The 15,589-nt window shown below is 37.3% G+C and overlaps 2 protein-coding genes across 2 annotated transcripts in view; one reads left to right on the top strand and one right to left on the bottom strand.

The window, feature by feature from the left end:
* The window catches only part of LOC126759146 (uncharacterized protein DDB_G0287625), a 300,420-nt gene that overhangs the window by 150,455 nt on the left and 134,376 nt on the right, over positions 1-15,589 (bottom strand). The window lies entirely within an intron of this gene.
* LOC126759053 (nuclear pore complex protein DDB_G0274915) lies at positions 4,125-12,466 on the top strand. Its single transcript, XM_050473633.1, has 2 exons — positions 4,125-6,651; positions 8,768-12,466. Exons 1-2 carry the CDS (start codon positions 4,125-4,127, stop codon positions 9,430-9,432), a joined length of 3,192 nt encoding a protein of 1,063 aa, XP_050329590.1. The 3' UTR covers positions 9,433-12,466.

Here is a 15,589-nt window from a genome sequence, read left to right as displayed (position 1 = left end):
TTGGTTTTATTCTAAGCAATGATTATTAAACTCAAAAGCAGACACACCTTTATATAAATAAACGGCAAGAACTAAATAAAAGAACTCTAATAAATAAAATTATTGTACCATTAAAAATGTTAATATATTTTTGCAATAAAATAATGGCTTCATTGGGTAGAATAATTGGCATAAAAAATTTCTCATTGATATTGGTTACTGCTCAAAGTTATTTTAGTATCCAGAATTTTGATGACTTCTTCAAATACAAAGGTTCTCATAAGGAATGTTTAAATCGCCTTGTTTGAATGGTATTTGTCACCTGTGTTTAAATTTTATTTCAAATGTCAGCTTAAGTATTTAACTTAAAAAATAAATTTTGGTAAGTGATCATGTAGTTTAACCATAAATATTTTAGTCTATTAAAGGGATCTATAGAGAGTGCAATTTCCGGTTATTTTTACCATACAAAAAGAACATATTCGGCATACGATTTTTAAAAAAACGAAAACCATTCTATGTAATATATAGGAATTGGAGTAGTATGGACCCGATTTTATCTATTAACTATTATCATATCGTTACATTAATTTTTTTCTGATTTGTGTACTGGAAAGTGAAAGAATGAAAGGGAATTAATAATTGTGTTATATAGTGCAGTGATATAGGAATATGAGAAGAATACTACGAACAAAAGTTAGTAGAGGCAGACAGGCAGCCACCCGGATTTCAAATTGTCATCCTTATCATTAATATATATGTATAAACATACATATAACCCTATATCTATCTCGCTGAGTTTTAGGTAAGGTTAGGTGAACAAAACTGTTATACTCTGTAGCAACATGTTACAAGAATATAAGAACGCCATTTGTTGTATTTTACAAATATTTATAAATGCACTTAGCATTTGGTTTCGAAAAGTATTTAGTCTTTGAGCTGTTGGCTTATAGAAAGTAACAACTAAAATTCGAAATAAAATAAAACTATTTCCTTAAAGAGGCTGATAAATCGTTGGAATAATGTTAGATAAGTTGTCAATTATCAGAAAGCTTGCAGTAATCATAATAATCAGGAATGTAAATTGATCTCACTCACTCTTTTTTTCACAAGTAACCTTTTCTTTAGAAAATTGCAAGTTATTGTTGTTATTGTTAAGATTTCTCGACCCTGTTTGAATGAAAGAAATCAAGTATTGCTATCAACGATATCTAAGAGGTGGTCTAAGAAGCGTGCTATTACAATCTGTTCGGATCAAAAGTGGTGTTAAATGTGTTATTTTAAGCGGGTAAAATATAAGCTTTATTCTGGTTCTCAGGTTTTATGCAGTATATACTGCACTGGATTCAATGTACATAACTAGGTAGATAATGGGTTGCCAAAAAAGTCTTGCGGTATTTTTATTAAATTTTTTTTTTATTGAAATTGAAATGAATTTTTGATGACTCATGCCCAGCTCTTGACCGATGCTACGGCTGCTACTATGCCGGTCTCTTTCGACCAATTCAGCGATTTTATCGCAATTTTTGACGACAGGCCTTCTTGGCGCATCTTCGACCACCTCTACACCAGAACGAAAACGTTGAAACCATCGTTGTGCGGTGGAAATGGAAACTGTATCGGGTCCATAAACTGCACAAATTTTATTGGCGGCTTGAGACGCATTTTTGCCTTTATCGTAGTAGTACTGTAAAATATGCCGTATTTTCTCTTTATTTTGCTCCATGTTTGCGACGCTATAACTCACGAACGACTTAAAAGAAATGGCAATCAATCAAACACGATTTAGCGCGTGAAATGAGCTTTCCCAAAAGGTATAGCATGTACCATACCGCAAGACATTTTTGACAACCTATTATTTAACTTACCATAATATTCATAGCGCAATTTCACGAGGCTTAGCATCTTTTCGCAGTGCTATACGAAAGCTACATTTACTATAGTGAGGGTTTAAAAATTGTGGAAGCTATGCTACTTCAAAGTAGTTGGCGCTGAGCAGGTTACGCTTAAACACCACACTTTACTTTTTTCTTGAAACTATGTGTTTCAAATTAGCTTCAGAGATTACAGAAAAATCATTAAACCTACCTAGCTTTTATTTTAAAAGGCATAAAAACTATTTAAAATAGACTATGGAGTTAAATAAAAAAAATTTAGACCACTTTTAAAGAGAAAATATTTGATAATTTTCGCATATAAAAGGAAAATTTTCGAAGACCCATTTTTATAGTCAATGTTCTTGAAGATGCCAATGTTGGATTTTCTTTTTTCAGTTAAAAAATTTGATCGAAGTATTTTATGCAATTTCCCAAGTCAGCAGTGACATGACTTATTGGAATTAATAAAACTTAATTAATGATTTGTGTTTAATTATTTGCCTAAATTAACATGGTATCAGCCACATATTCACCGTTTCAGATTTTTCTAAAAATATATTACGAAAAAGTACTTTTCTGCCTTCTTAACGGAAATAGCCTGTGAAAGTCGTTAAGTGTCCGCGGCTGTGCTGAAAGTTTTTATTTTATAGTGGTGGCTCCTTTCTGATAAAACAGCCACTTCTTGGTAGATTTCCTCCTGGTAGAGCTAGAGAGAAAACTCCCGTATTCCTAAAATTGTAGGCAATGGAATCATTGAGAACATCGCTGGCTTACTTTTACTGAAGACTATTTTAAAATACTTTTTTTCATGCATTAAAAGCAAATTATTTAAATGCTATTCCTCTAAGGTATGCAAACTCTTTAAGGCTTTTCTGATATACTCCAAATAAAAATTAAAAAAAAAAAACGAAATAATAGTTTTTTGAAATGCAAATATATTCCATAGTAGTGTCCCTCTCGCATTTCAAAATGAAAATTTTGAACCAGTTAAACATTAAAAAGTGAAGCGAGGCGATTGTCGTGATGCTCACCGGTCCAAACTGTCAACAAAGATTAGTATTTAAGAGTTATGCATCGTTTGCGTCAAGCTATTCGTCTGAAACGGTCAGAATCATGAGGGAACCACTCTGAGTTCCTTCATCACGATAATGCATCAAGTCTTGCCTCATTTTTTTCTCGCTACTTTTTAGCCAACAACTCAGTTCATATCGTTCCACAACACCGTATTCATCTGACTATTTCGACCGCTGACGCCATTCTGACAAGATTGTGAAGATAAAAACAGAGTAGAAGAAGGTTTTGAAGGTTATACAGTAAAAATACCTTTCCGGTTGTTTCGAACACCGGAAATTGCGTTTTATCGAATGGGAAGAACTTGGAAGAATATAAATTTAAGTTTGAAGAATAAATACAGAAATTAAATTTTATAAAAAAAAATTCACCTAATCTTTATTCATAGAATATTACCCAAGTTTTTGAGGTGATTGTAAGTGAAAACTCTTATTTTCGAAACTGAAATTTACTTCACTCGCACTTTTACCGTAAATCGAATTATACTACAAGTACTCCATTAAAGTTTTATTTTAGTACTTCCTGATGCGCCTTTTCATTTTCCCTTCATATACCCGTGTTACTACTCGCCAGCATTAAACCTTAGGCATAGTAGTGGTCAAAGTTTAATGTTATAGAAATTTTTAAGTAATTAATTTGAAGCTATTGTTTATATTTTTATTTATTTAAAATATGACCTGTAAATAAATTTACAGACAAACTAGAAAGTAGAATAATGTTCACTCTTATTCCATTCAAATTACTTTTATAAATGAGACACGTTTCTTACTCATTGACCACAATTTATTTCGAACATATTATTGTTCGCAGTCCCACCTTGCAATCGTTTCGCATATGAATATCTTGCGTTCCACACTTGTCTGACTGTCACACTTGTAGTACGCAGGTAAATGGAAATGGGTAATGGGAGCTCAATTACATACTTGTTGACTAAGAAAAATGAATGTGCGCTGCCGTTGCAACAAGTGTTATAGCCATCTAATTATCATAAACATGTGCTTAAAACGAATTTCTCACAAGATCGGTGCTAAAAGAGTATGACTCGACTGACACCAAAACCACCGGCAATACATACTCAGCAAAAATGCCGTAATTCTGTTGAAATACAAACATTGTAAAAATGCAAGAAAACAAATGACATACCATAACACTAAAGTGATGCCAATTAATTTTTAATTTCTTTACTTCAATTCACAGATGTTGGCGCGAGCACCGACGATCGACACGCGGCCCGCCAGCGCAGCACCAACAGTCGATCTTATAGCGGGCAATGAGTTTCTCAAGTTGCTTTTCGAACGTGATGAATCGCAGCGCGAACTGCACAGCGGTGAGCACGACGATGCCAACGAACGAGTGGTGCGCGGACTGCAGGCACGTAGCGACAGCAGCAGCAGCAGCGGCAGAGGGGCTGCTGGCGAAAGGCGAGTGACGCGCGCCGATCATTACCAATCGACAGGCGATGCCACCACGCAGTCAAGTGATTTGGGTAATAGAGGCGCGGCGGCGCGTAGTCTTGGTTATAAGAGTCGTAATGTGCAGAACGAAGCGACAGCGACGACGACGGCGAAGACAACGCGAGCGAGCGAGGAGGGCAAACAAGTGGTGAAGTTGGTGACATCAGGCAGTAAAATTGTGTTCCTCGAAGAATACGACGACAATGACGCCATTGTGGATGCAGTGGCGCGTGACATTGATCTAAAAAAAGAAATAACACAAACACACAGTAAACAGACATCAAAGCCAACAGCGACGGAACAAGTGCACATGCATGTTGAAGCAAATCCTAGCGACGAAGTCAAGGTAGTGGCGGTGAGCGTGTCATCATCGAGCAAACGTGGTGGCCAAAGTCGCACAACAACAAACAATCAATATCACATAGCTGACACAGATATGTCAAAACAGAGCAATATATTCACCGAGACACGTGCGTCAATGCCACACACAGACAACATGCGACAGCCGCACAAGCAAACACCACATGACAACAGCGCTGACAAGAACCAGAGCGCTGACAACATGTCCGCCATGACGGCAACAGCGACCACAACAGCGCCAACTGCGCCGATAACTGCATCGGCGGCTACCTCAACGATGGATGACTTTGTGAATCGCTCACACAAAAGTGAATTCTCCATTGAGGAAGCCGAACCGTTGACAATGTCGCCACAAAAATTGCGCGGCGCACCGCATGCAGCACGCGCTAATAGTCCACGCTCTCTGCACACGCCACATGCCGTGAGTGGACGTGCCGTTAAAATGGCTGCCAACCTGGATGTGGTCGACTCGGAGAATAGCGCTTCGACCAATATACAAAACGTATTGGCAGCGCCACTGACGCAGTCCGCTTCCACACGCACCGCTACTGTGAACGCACCAGCTGCATATCAGAGTGGCGCGAACAAACGTAATGGCACGTCCGCGCCCATAAATCACAGCCTGACAAATGCAGCGCGCTCACATGTCAACACGCAAATTAGCGGTGCTGATGACATGAGCGTTGCTGTTATGCGCGACACGTCCGCAGCGGTGGCGCACGTTGATGCCGCCAACGCTGATATGGATGAGAAATTGTTGCCCTTCCAAACGGTGATCTATCACAATACCAAGGAAGGACATGGCCCGCAGTCCCGCTCAATATCGTATAGTTCGTTGTCACAGAATGTGGAAGATTTGCATGCGTGGCGGCACTCGGGTATTTTGGCCGAAGCGCAGCGCAATGTAAGCGAGAGTTTAAAACCCTTACAACGTGCACAATTGGCGCACAATTCAGAGCCGGCGAAGTTTTATTCGGTGCCATCGAAAATGTACAGCGAACCGTCGAAGTTTTACTCCGAACCAGCTAAGGTATATTCTGAGCCGTCTAAAGTTTATGGCGAGCCCGAGAAGTTTTATTCCGAACCCGCTAAAGTATATGGTCAACCATCTAAGTTTTACTCCGAACCAGCGAAGGTATACTCACAGCCTGCCAAAGTCTATGGTGAACCGGCGAAAACTTATTGGTCGCCAAGCGCCGCTGGTGCTGCCGTAACGGCTTCACCGTCTACGTCAAGCTCTACAAGCAGCACAACTACAACCTCAACCACGACTACACGCCCTGGGCGTTATATGCCCTCACGCCGACCCGCCATTGTGTCACGCATCGCTTTCGGTGAGGCGCAAACCTCAACAACAGCGCCCCCACAGCTTTCAGATGAACACCCACCAGTCACAATATCGTCAATATCCACTAACCAGCATCAACAGCAACACCACACGCATCACACACGTTTCCACTCGCATGCGCATAGCCATAGTCACAGTCACGGTGCGCATAGTTCGCATAGTGCACATGATTCACATAGTTCGGTGCATGTACTCGCGCATACTCAAGCCAACAGTCAGTCTAACGCCGACACAGCCGCGCAACCTGCTCAATCGCAGTCACTATCACAGTCACATGCGGCACAATCGCAACCACGTCGGGTACTCTTCAACTTGGATAAATTGCCGTATGATTTATTGAATGCGCCGCAATCACCGCAACATCTCTTGGATCCCGACTTCTCGCACAGTCCACCGGCGGCTGTTACCTACTCATCGCCCCGGCAACGCCAATGCTTGGAGTCCGCCTTTTCGGCGTCGTTGTCTCAATCAGCTTTGCAACAGCAGCAGCAGCAGCAACGTCAGTATTCGTCATTGTCGGACCAACATTCTAATCAAAATGCCAAAGGATTGCCTAATCGAGGTGAGTTAAGTACGAGTAGTTAGTTGCCGACAAAGTGGTACCGAATGATTTTGCTTTATGTTAGGCGGTTTTTTATGTAAACAAGTATGTCAATATCTACGGGTACTTCGGTCGTAGAGCGCTTTTGGTTGGGTTGTTTGTTGTTGTGGTTAATGACGTATTGTGAAAATTCAGTTTTAATACTTTTAGAGCTTTTGGTCTCTTTATTGTCGTTAAGTGTGTGACTGTAATGATGATCGTCATGCTATTAATCGCCATTGGTTGGCGTGTCAGAATTTTTAAGATAAATTGGTCACCACACTTCCCGGTTTATGTAAATCGAATACAGATGGCTGCGATTTTTCCTCATCTCCTTCAAAAGTAAGAGAGATGAGCTTTATGTTCGGTCGGGTCCTTCTTAAACCGTATTTTTAATTGTGCCAGTTCATTTGATTTATAAAGGCTATTTGTTCGATTCGCAACTCCAATTGATAAAACGTTAAAGGTAGAATAACTTGAGAAAGGTTTTGGACTTGTCACCACATCGTATTAAAAATTCTTCTACAAGATATGCTCGGTATATTGGTCCTAATAAAAATATTTCTTCTTAATAATAATATTTAGTCATGGGCTAATAAATGCTTTCAAAGGATTCGCAAGCTAGCCAAAACAGAACTTTAAACTACGGTTTCTAGGCTTACTTTGACCAATTCAGGAAGACCCATTGATTTGCGTTTTACTTAAGAAAAATATATAGAGTAATATTATTCAAAGTGTAATTCATCTCGAGCGTTTTGTGGATGCCGTTCCAAAACAAATGTGCCGGCTTGATGGCCTAGAGCGAATCCAGTCAATATTTGTGTCTTATTCTTTTGTGAGGGCCAGATTGAGAAGACTACAGGAAATATTTAGAGCAAGGCACCAGACAAAGGCACTTGTCCTATTGGCAAGACAACGCTGTAAATATCTATGCGTGGCTTCTTGGCCTAACACATTAACCTTATTTATGCAAAACTTTTGTGAAGGCGTCCTACAACAACCGGAACAAATGATAGTCGGAAGGGGTCTGGACTAAACGGAGGGTGAGACAGAACTTCCCAGCCGTTGTTTACGAAATAGCTTTTAAATGGTCTTGCATGTAAGGCCGGTTGTCGTTATGACGAAAAATTCTGGCTTCGTATCTAGTCCCAAGTTCCAGGCATTTTTCTGCAACCGTTGCCTTTAATTTGATGAGTTGCTGCCGATGGCACTTCTGATTCCTTCAAATCCAGTGCATTACATTAGCGTAAGGTATATTCGTCTTTGCCGTTGAGTTTGCGAGTTGGTCAGGTTTCACATATGCTTTGTTGCGTATAGGGTATAATGGATCCGTTTTCAGCACCAGTCACAATTCGTTGCAAAATTACATTTTAGAAGCGTTCAAGCAGCATTTCCGCCATGCAAAATCTTCCTTCAACGTCTCTTGGCTTCAATTCCTTTGACATCTAATTTCCTTGCTTTAGAATGTATCCAACGATTTCAAATGTCTGCTAGAGTGGCTTTCCAAGATTAGGCAAGCTCTTCTTGTATTTGGGAGCAATCTTTGTAGGGTAATGCTTTTAGTTCTTCCTCTTTTAACTTTTTGTCCGCACAGGATGTCCTTTGTCTTTGAAGCCAAATCGCTCATCTAGAGAATGTTCAACCTAAACTTTCACCAAAATACAAGAACTTTCGTAAACTAAATAATATAGTAAAAGGGAAACTTTTAACCAATGTGACAGAAACGTGCAGTTTAACCCATAAACTACTTAGGCAGTTTTCTCCACTTCTATAACCTCAGATAAGATGAGAAGCTCTCTGGTTTTCTAAAATTCGCATGCATTTACTTACACTTTGAAGTTCACTGAGGAATAAATTAATGCTATAGGATTTTTTTAGGGAAATTTCTCGGTTCGAGGTATTATACGTATTTTTTTGGCATTCCTTCGAGCAATTTTAGTCGAAACGCCGATTGAACACCTGGATATTCAATACTTTAGGATGCACATAATATTTTTTGACATATTTATAGCTATTTGTAATGCAACGCTAATAATTTACTGTTATTGTATCAATTCTTCTCTTCTTCTTTCTTTCATTGCATTACTGAAATCTGCAGATCTAGTCAAGTGTGTTTCCAAATACAACCAACCATTAGCCCCATCAACGGCGACAACAGAGCGCAGCTACAATGGCGACGACGACAATAACGACAACGACGACAGCAGCGGCGGCTTGTATACGCCGACCCCAGAGCAAAATTACGAAATTGAAGAGTCCGTAAGTGTTATGACAAACGGACGAGCCCACGGTATACAAGGCAATGCGGCGGTAACTACAACGGCCAGACCATCATTTGCACTGCGCACCACGAAATTCCCCAGTCGCGGTGCGATACACCATCAACAACAACAGCACCAACAACAACATCACTACCACGGCAACGCCAACACAAATGCCAATATAGACAACAACTATGATGATAATGTGGCGCAGGTTGGTGGTTTGGATGGCGGCAGCGATGACGATGGCATTGCTGGGGATGGCAGTAAAACCGGCGAGGGCGGCGACGACGACGATGCCAAGGTGGCGTATGTGGTCGAGGGACGCAACTATCGCAAGTATCGCGTGGAGGAGAAGACCGACGACGGTTTCATTGTTGGCGAGTACGGTGTGGTGGACCATAATGATGGTAATTTACGTGGCGTACGTTACACCGCCGATTCGACCATCAATCGCAGTCTGATACAAAAGGCGTTGTTGACATTTCTTAAGCTCAAGTAGTCAAATGGACAGCGTAAGGTGATGGTGGTGGCATAGCGCTGTCATTGCGTACGGCATATAGTGGCATAAGTGCATGCTCGGTTATAAGGTGTTTGGTGGTGCGTAAAACGTAAAGCGATGGACGGCAATGTGTGGCTCATGCGCGCAGACGCACAAATCAGCGCATGCGTCTGCCAGCACATCTCTCGCGGGGGTAGTGAGTTGCTGACGCGCGGGTTGTGTGGTCATCAAAATACATATACTGAACGCCTGGCGCGTTGCACCAACGGCTACGTTTTGCGTGACCTAAAGCTGGCTTAACATGCAGTATGCTGGCTGTTAAACGCCGACGCTATGACAGCTATGCGCGCCTATTCGCAGTCGTTAAGCGCAAAGTATTTCTTGTCTATTCCTTGTGAGTTATTCCTTATTTTATAATTTTATAATTTTATTTTTTTTACATTTTTTTATTATTTGCAATTTTATTTTCGTATTTTGTACTTTTGTTTAAGACCCATTAGACAAGCTGAAAAATATGTGATCCAAGTCGTACTGTAGGTAGTTTAACTAGGAAGGAATACACTAATACATAGAAAGCATCTTAAGCGTATACAACTAGCATACTTAGGCACAAATACATATACTATACGTTTATAAGCGCATACTGCGTTAGTATGTATGCACTCTCGTATTTAGTTAGCAGATATTCGTAAATAGCGCTCATTTTTTATATTTTTTCATAGCTGATAAAATGTCAATATGGCGCATTGATTGCAATCGCTTATGTATTTAATTTATTATAGTTTTTTGTATACTTTTTTTTAATATTTATTTTAATTTTTTCTTCTACACACAGCACTTACCAGCGTACATATGCTTGTATGTATGCGCGTGTAGTTGCTAGAGTTTAGTCTTCGTTTTAGTTAACTCATGTTTAGTGATTTATTGCAGATGAAAACAACTTGCCATAAATTTCCGTAGCAAAATAAAACATACAAAAAACAAAAAAAGAAAGAAAAACAACAACAAGACAGCAGTTAAAAAACTATTCGTATTTGTAATTTAGCAAAAGTGTTTTATTCTTAAATATATATATATATATATATCTACAAATCATATAAAATATACAACTGCTTAGTATTAGCTACACAAGTTTGTTTGTATGTCTAACTTCAATACTCATAAGTAATTGCAACAAGTCGATATTTTTTTCTATACGGACCAACAGTGTCCACGATGCAAGCTAATAATTATTTATATGTAGCAATAATTGTTTGATTTAGCATTAATTTAAGCGTTAGACAATTGTTTAGTGTTAAACGAGATTATTTAGAGACAAAATCTTAACTTGTAAGTTTTATCAGATGAACGTGTTTCCTTCGACAGAAACATGCTTTGAAGAAACTTTAGGCGAACAAATTTATTTAGACAAAAATTGGAAAGCAAAAGATATGAACATATATCAGCGGTAAATAAATTTTACATAAATACATATCAGTAGTAAATAAATGTTACTACATATTTTTAGTTATATGAAATCACTACGCTTTCATTTGCATTAATAAATCAATCGAAATGTGGCTATACTTAACACATACAGGTATTACTGACCTAACCCAGTGATTCCGGCACTGGCATCAGCAGCGTATGAGTATTATTTTCATGAGTACAGCGACTTGGAATTGTGTAATAGCTTACCCGATGTCAGGTTTTTCAATTTATAATCATAACAACGACCGATATTTTGCCATTATCGTAAAACCCTTAATAAATAATATTCATAAAAATTCGATTCTATTATCAGGCGCTTAAATTATTTAACAACTGAGGCACCACCTAAAATGCAAAATAACGTAACATCACTTCAAATAAGTTGAGAGGCGAAGGAAAAACGATTTAATAGAAACCACTCACATTGAAACAAAATTTGAGTTTTGGTTAAAATGCTTATAGATTGATTATATATTGTTTATATCTGACAGCGGAAGCTAAAATGTAATGCAACATATATGTAATATGATGTAGTGAATCGTAAGCAATAAAAAACTCCATTTAGATTTTTGTGATGATACGTTGTTTTGTTCTCAGAGCATTAAACAAAAGATCACTCGCATAACCAGTCGTTCGGCATTCGATACCTTACCCAACTAATATGCATCAAAAAGGGTTGCTTTGACACGACCTGCCGCAATTAAACAAATGGCGAGGAAATGGTAAATCTGACAGTTCACTTCTATCCTAAAAAAAGCCACACAATAAATAATGCGAAGTCGGCAAAAAACCGAAAAACATAGATGAGCAACCGAAAAAAAAATCAACAATCTTAAGAATGATTGTTTTTTTATTTTTTTGTCTTTTGAATATTTGGATGTTTGTTTTAAGTTAGGCGCACATTCGGTATAATTCATCAGTTATAATTCTCTCCATGAATGTGGGATCAGATTTCACATGATCAAGCATGTCCAAAGAGACCTGTTTATGGTAGACTTTTTGAAAAATTTCAGCTTTATCGGGAAGAGTCGAGCAAAAACGCAATTCATACCCAAAATATTCACCTAAATCTTGCGAGAGCCTGATGATTATCACCGAAAGCCGTTTCTAACATTTGCAACGATTCCGCTCACGAAATTTGGTTAGAAATATAAAATTTGAAACAAGTCTTCACAGTTTATTCGAAGTTAAGTGAATTTGAAAGCAATTTGCTGTTTACTGGTTAATGCTGAACGTTGTATGATTTAAGTATGAAGTGCGGTTATTTTTGGGATGAACGTTGTATGATGCTATGATATGGTCAGTAGGAACCTTCTTTGCTAATATACTTAATGTTTCAGAGATTTGAACTAGTTTTATAAATATTTTTTCAACAATAGAAATGTTCAAATATTTGTGGGAAGCTAAAATCAGAAACGATCCTAATGTATTGAGATAGCTACGAGATTCGATGGCTTTGAGTTAAAGGGATATGAAATAGATTTTCATGAAAAAAGTTTATTAAATTTGCAATCAGTATATAATAAAAATTAACACATTGATGGCCATTATGTGAAAAAATGAAAGTTACATAATACAAGTTAAATAATTATTAAAAAAATGTAAGAGCAGCGGTTAATAAATATCGAAAGTAGTATAACTAAATATGTAAATATATCTAAATATAATATAAATATATTTTAATAGTTGAATAAATAAAGACAAAACATTCGAGCATTTATTGCCAGCCGCAATATTTCCTATAAAAGGTATGAAATGCTACCTTGAATTGTTCCTTTTTAAATAAACGAAGAAAAACTCAAATGTTTACAACAAAAATAAAAACTCGAGCGAACTTGTTGTTAAGAGCCAACACGAAATGCTCAAATTTATAACTTATTTATTTGTACTAATTCTAATTATATAAGTAATTTAGTTAACATGAAGTTCGAAATATTTCAAGGAAATACGATAACTGTAAAACTTATGCCACTAAAGTAGATATCACAATATGAACTATTTAAATATATAAGCAATTGTTTGCGAAATTAGTCTAAATGTCCGAGCGATATTATGTAAATATTGTTGTATATACTTAAAATATAATAATTTACCATCATTTGTGTCTTAATCAATGAAGTCAATAATGAGTTGAAATATTATAATTAATTACAAAATAAAACAAACAACGAACGAAAACAATCAAATTGGTTTCATTGCATTATCTTACTTTGTAAGAGCGATTGATGGAAGTGATCTACTTATTTGGTATTTGTTGTGTACTTGGGTACACTGCGCGACGTATGTACAACCTCATATGATTAGGCTGAAATAATAATGATTATTGTGATTTCGGTATCAGGTTTGTATCTCGAGTGTTTCATATACTTTGGTTATACTAATGGGCTAATTGGATTTTTCATATTAAGGTGCTCACTTCGACAGTGTTAAACCGCCTTGAAATCAGTAAAGCTACCTGAAAAAGAGTTCAAAAAATATACATATACTAGCTACAGACAAAGTTTCGGGTTTCAGTTAAATTGAAAGCACAAATTCAGGCTTGGCTTGTAAGGTTCTTATGTTGAGCGGTAAACTTAGTTTTTCTACATCGATTGTACATATTTGAAGCCCCTTTTAGGATTTCTTTGGTCGGTTATCATTGATCTCACGGAAGTTCTACAACCACGGTTCTGAACAACTCTGTCAAGTACCATCATTTATTTTCATTCACAAAATATATTAAAACAAGAAAAAACGTGAACTTCGGTTACACCGAGCTGGAATACGCTTCACAAATAAAACAGTTAGGAAAAAATTTAGCTTGTACAGTTAAACTCTTAAAAGTGGATCACCAGATCTTTATAAATCTACGAAGCGTTTTGAACTTAGCACAAATTTATTAAAATTTCGGAAATTCTCCTTAAAAGAAAAAATTATTAAGATACCATACATACGCTGACCGATAAATACAAGTTAGAAGGAACTGTAGCGATGGGGATCAGCATATTCTTTTAAATAAGGTCTAGTCTAAACCATACTTTGTTAATATTTCGTACCGAAGCTAAATATCTTGTATGTCAGCCCATTTTTACGGCAGTGCGGTATACGTAATGGAACGAATCCGGATTTTTATTCAGCCAAGAACTGTTAACTCGGCAACACTCCACCAAATTAATTGAGGTATATTTTCTACCGCTACAACAACAGCAAATGTTATGTCAGTCGAGGAATTGAGATCGTTTTATCGAAATATGTAGCCTAGAATATGTACCACTTGTGCTTAGTTTTTGGTGGCAGATCAAAAATCATCCATGTGAAATACTGTGGCATAATTTGATAAAGTGTTGTTTCACTTATTATATTTGCGAAGACTAAAAACTACAACGTTATCAATCACTGGACACAAACCCTTGTAATTGGTACTTCGGCGTAGTTGTCATTCAATTAATCACCACAATATCATATTATAACAAGCCAGGTGAAAAGTTCTCGACCTACCATAGTAAATCACATCGTTTGGCAAAATTCGTTTTTTTTTTAATCAACATAGTTTCCTTCAAGGGTTGTGCACTGATTATGGCGACCCACCATCTCTTCGATACCATTTATGTAGTATGATTAGTTCATTTCTTCAAAATAAGCCTCAGTTTCGGCGATCAACTCATCATTCGACGGAAATTTTTTCGCAGCGAAAATTCTTTTGAGACCTGAGAACAGGAAATAGTCGCCGCAGGCCAGATCTGGAGAAAACGGCGGATGCGGAAGCATTTCGAAGCCCAATTCATGTATTTTGCCATCATTACCACTGACTTGTGACACGGAGAATTGTCTTGGTGAAACAGCACTTACTTGTTCATCAAATGCGACCATTTTTCGGCGGTTTCGTAATTCAAACGATCCAATAACGCTATATAATAATCGCCGTTGATTGTTCCTGTTGCTGTTGGCCCTTCCTATTTCAAAGCAGTCAATAAAATCTATTCTATGCTGTTGCGTTTTTCCACTTTGATGACTGTCGCTTTGACCTTGGAGTGAAATGATGATGACACGTTTCATCCGATCCGATCCACATGTCGATGAAGAAACTGGGATTTAGGACGGATACTTTTCCATTGGCTTGTTATATTTTTTTTGGTTAGTCATAAGTTGGTTGGTTATAAGCTTCAGTGATCTTTTCAACATGTTCCAAATTTTGGGTTTCAGAAAAAAATATATTATTACCTAATTAAATTCTACAGCACTACTAAGGAGTTAACCTGCTAACGCGGGCAAATGTTTTTTAAATTATTTTTTTGTAAACATTTCAGAATTTCTTTGTTAATAGTGTGTGTTTGTAACAATAAAAAAATCTAATAAAATATTTCATTTTTTATATGAGAAAAAAATTTTTGAAAACTGCTGTTTTTTAAACGAGAAACCCCATGTAACCATTAAATATAATAATTGAATATCTTCGTCTAAAAATAGCGTTGTTTATGTTTATGTCTGTTAAAGTGAGGTTAAACAAATGACACACACTGTTCCCTCTCCGACTTTGTGTATCAACAGTTGTTATGCATTATAAATTTGTTTAGTATCATTTCTTCTTAGAAATTCAAGTATCCAGCGGAAGACTATACACCACTAACTACTCGAGTTCTCTATACTATATAATAGCACGCCTCCCCCTATATGTATAACAGTATAATGTACTATGTAGCATGTACTA

The sequence above is a fragment of the Bactrocera neohumeralis genome, chromosome 2 (genome assembly GCF_024586455.1).
Source record: "Bactrocera neohumeralis isolate Rockhampton chromosome 2, APGP_CSIRO_Bneo_wtdbg2-racon-allhic-juicebox.fasta_v2, whole genome shotgun sequence".
NCBI lineage: Eukaryota > Metazoa > Arthropoda > Insecta > Diptera > Tephritidae > Bactrocera > Bactrocera neohumeralis.
This window is presented reverse-complemented; position numbering and strand designations above follow the sequence as displayed.

Excerpts from the sequence above, each read along its gene's own strand:
- LOC126759053 (XM_050473633.1), top strand. The coding sequence starts at position 4,125 with ATGTTGGCGCGAGCACCGACGATCGACACGCGGCCCGCCAGCGCAGCA. Across the intron at positions 6,652-8,767 it reads CAAAGGATTGCCTAATCGAG|ATCTAGTCAAGTGTGTTTCC; the intron begins GTGAGTTAAGTA and ends TGAAATCTGCAG.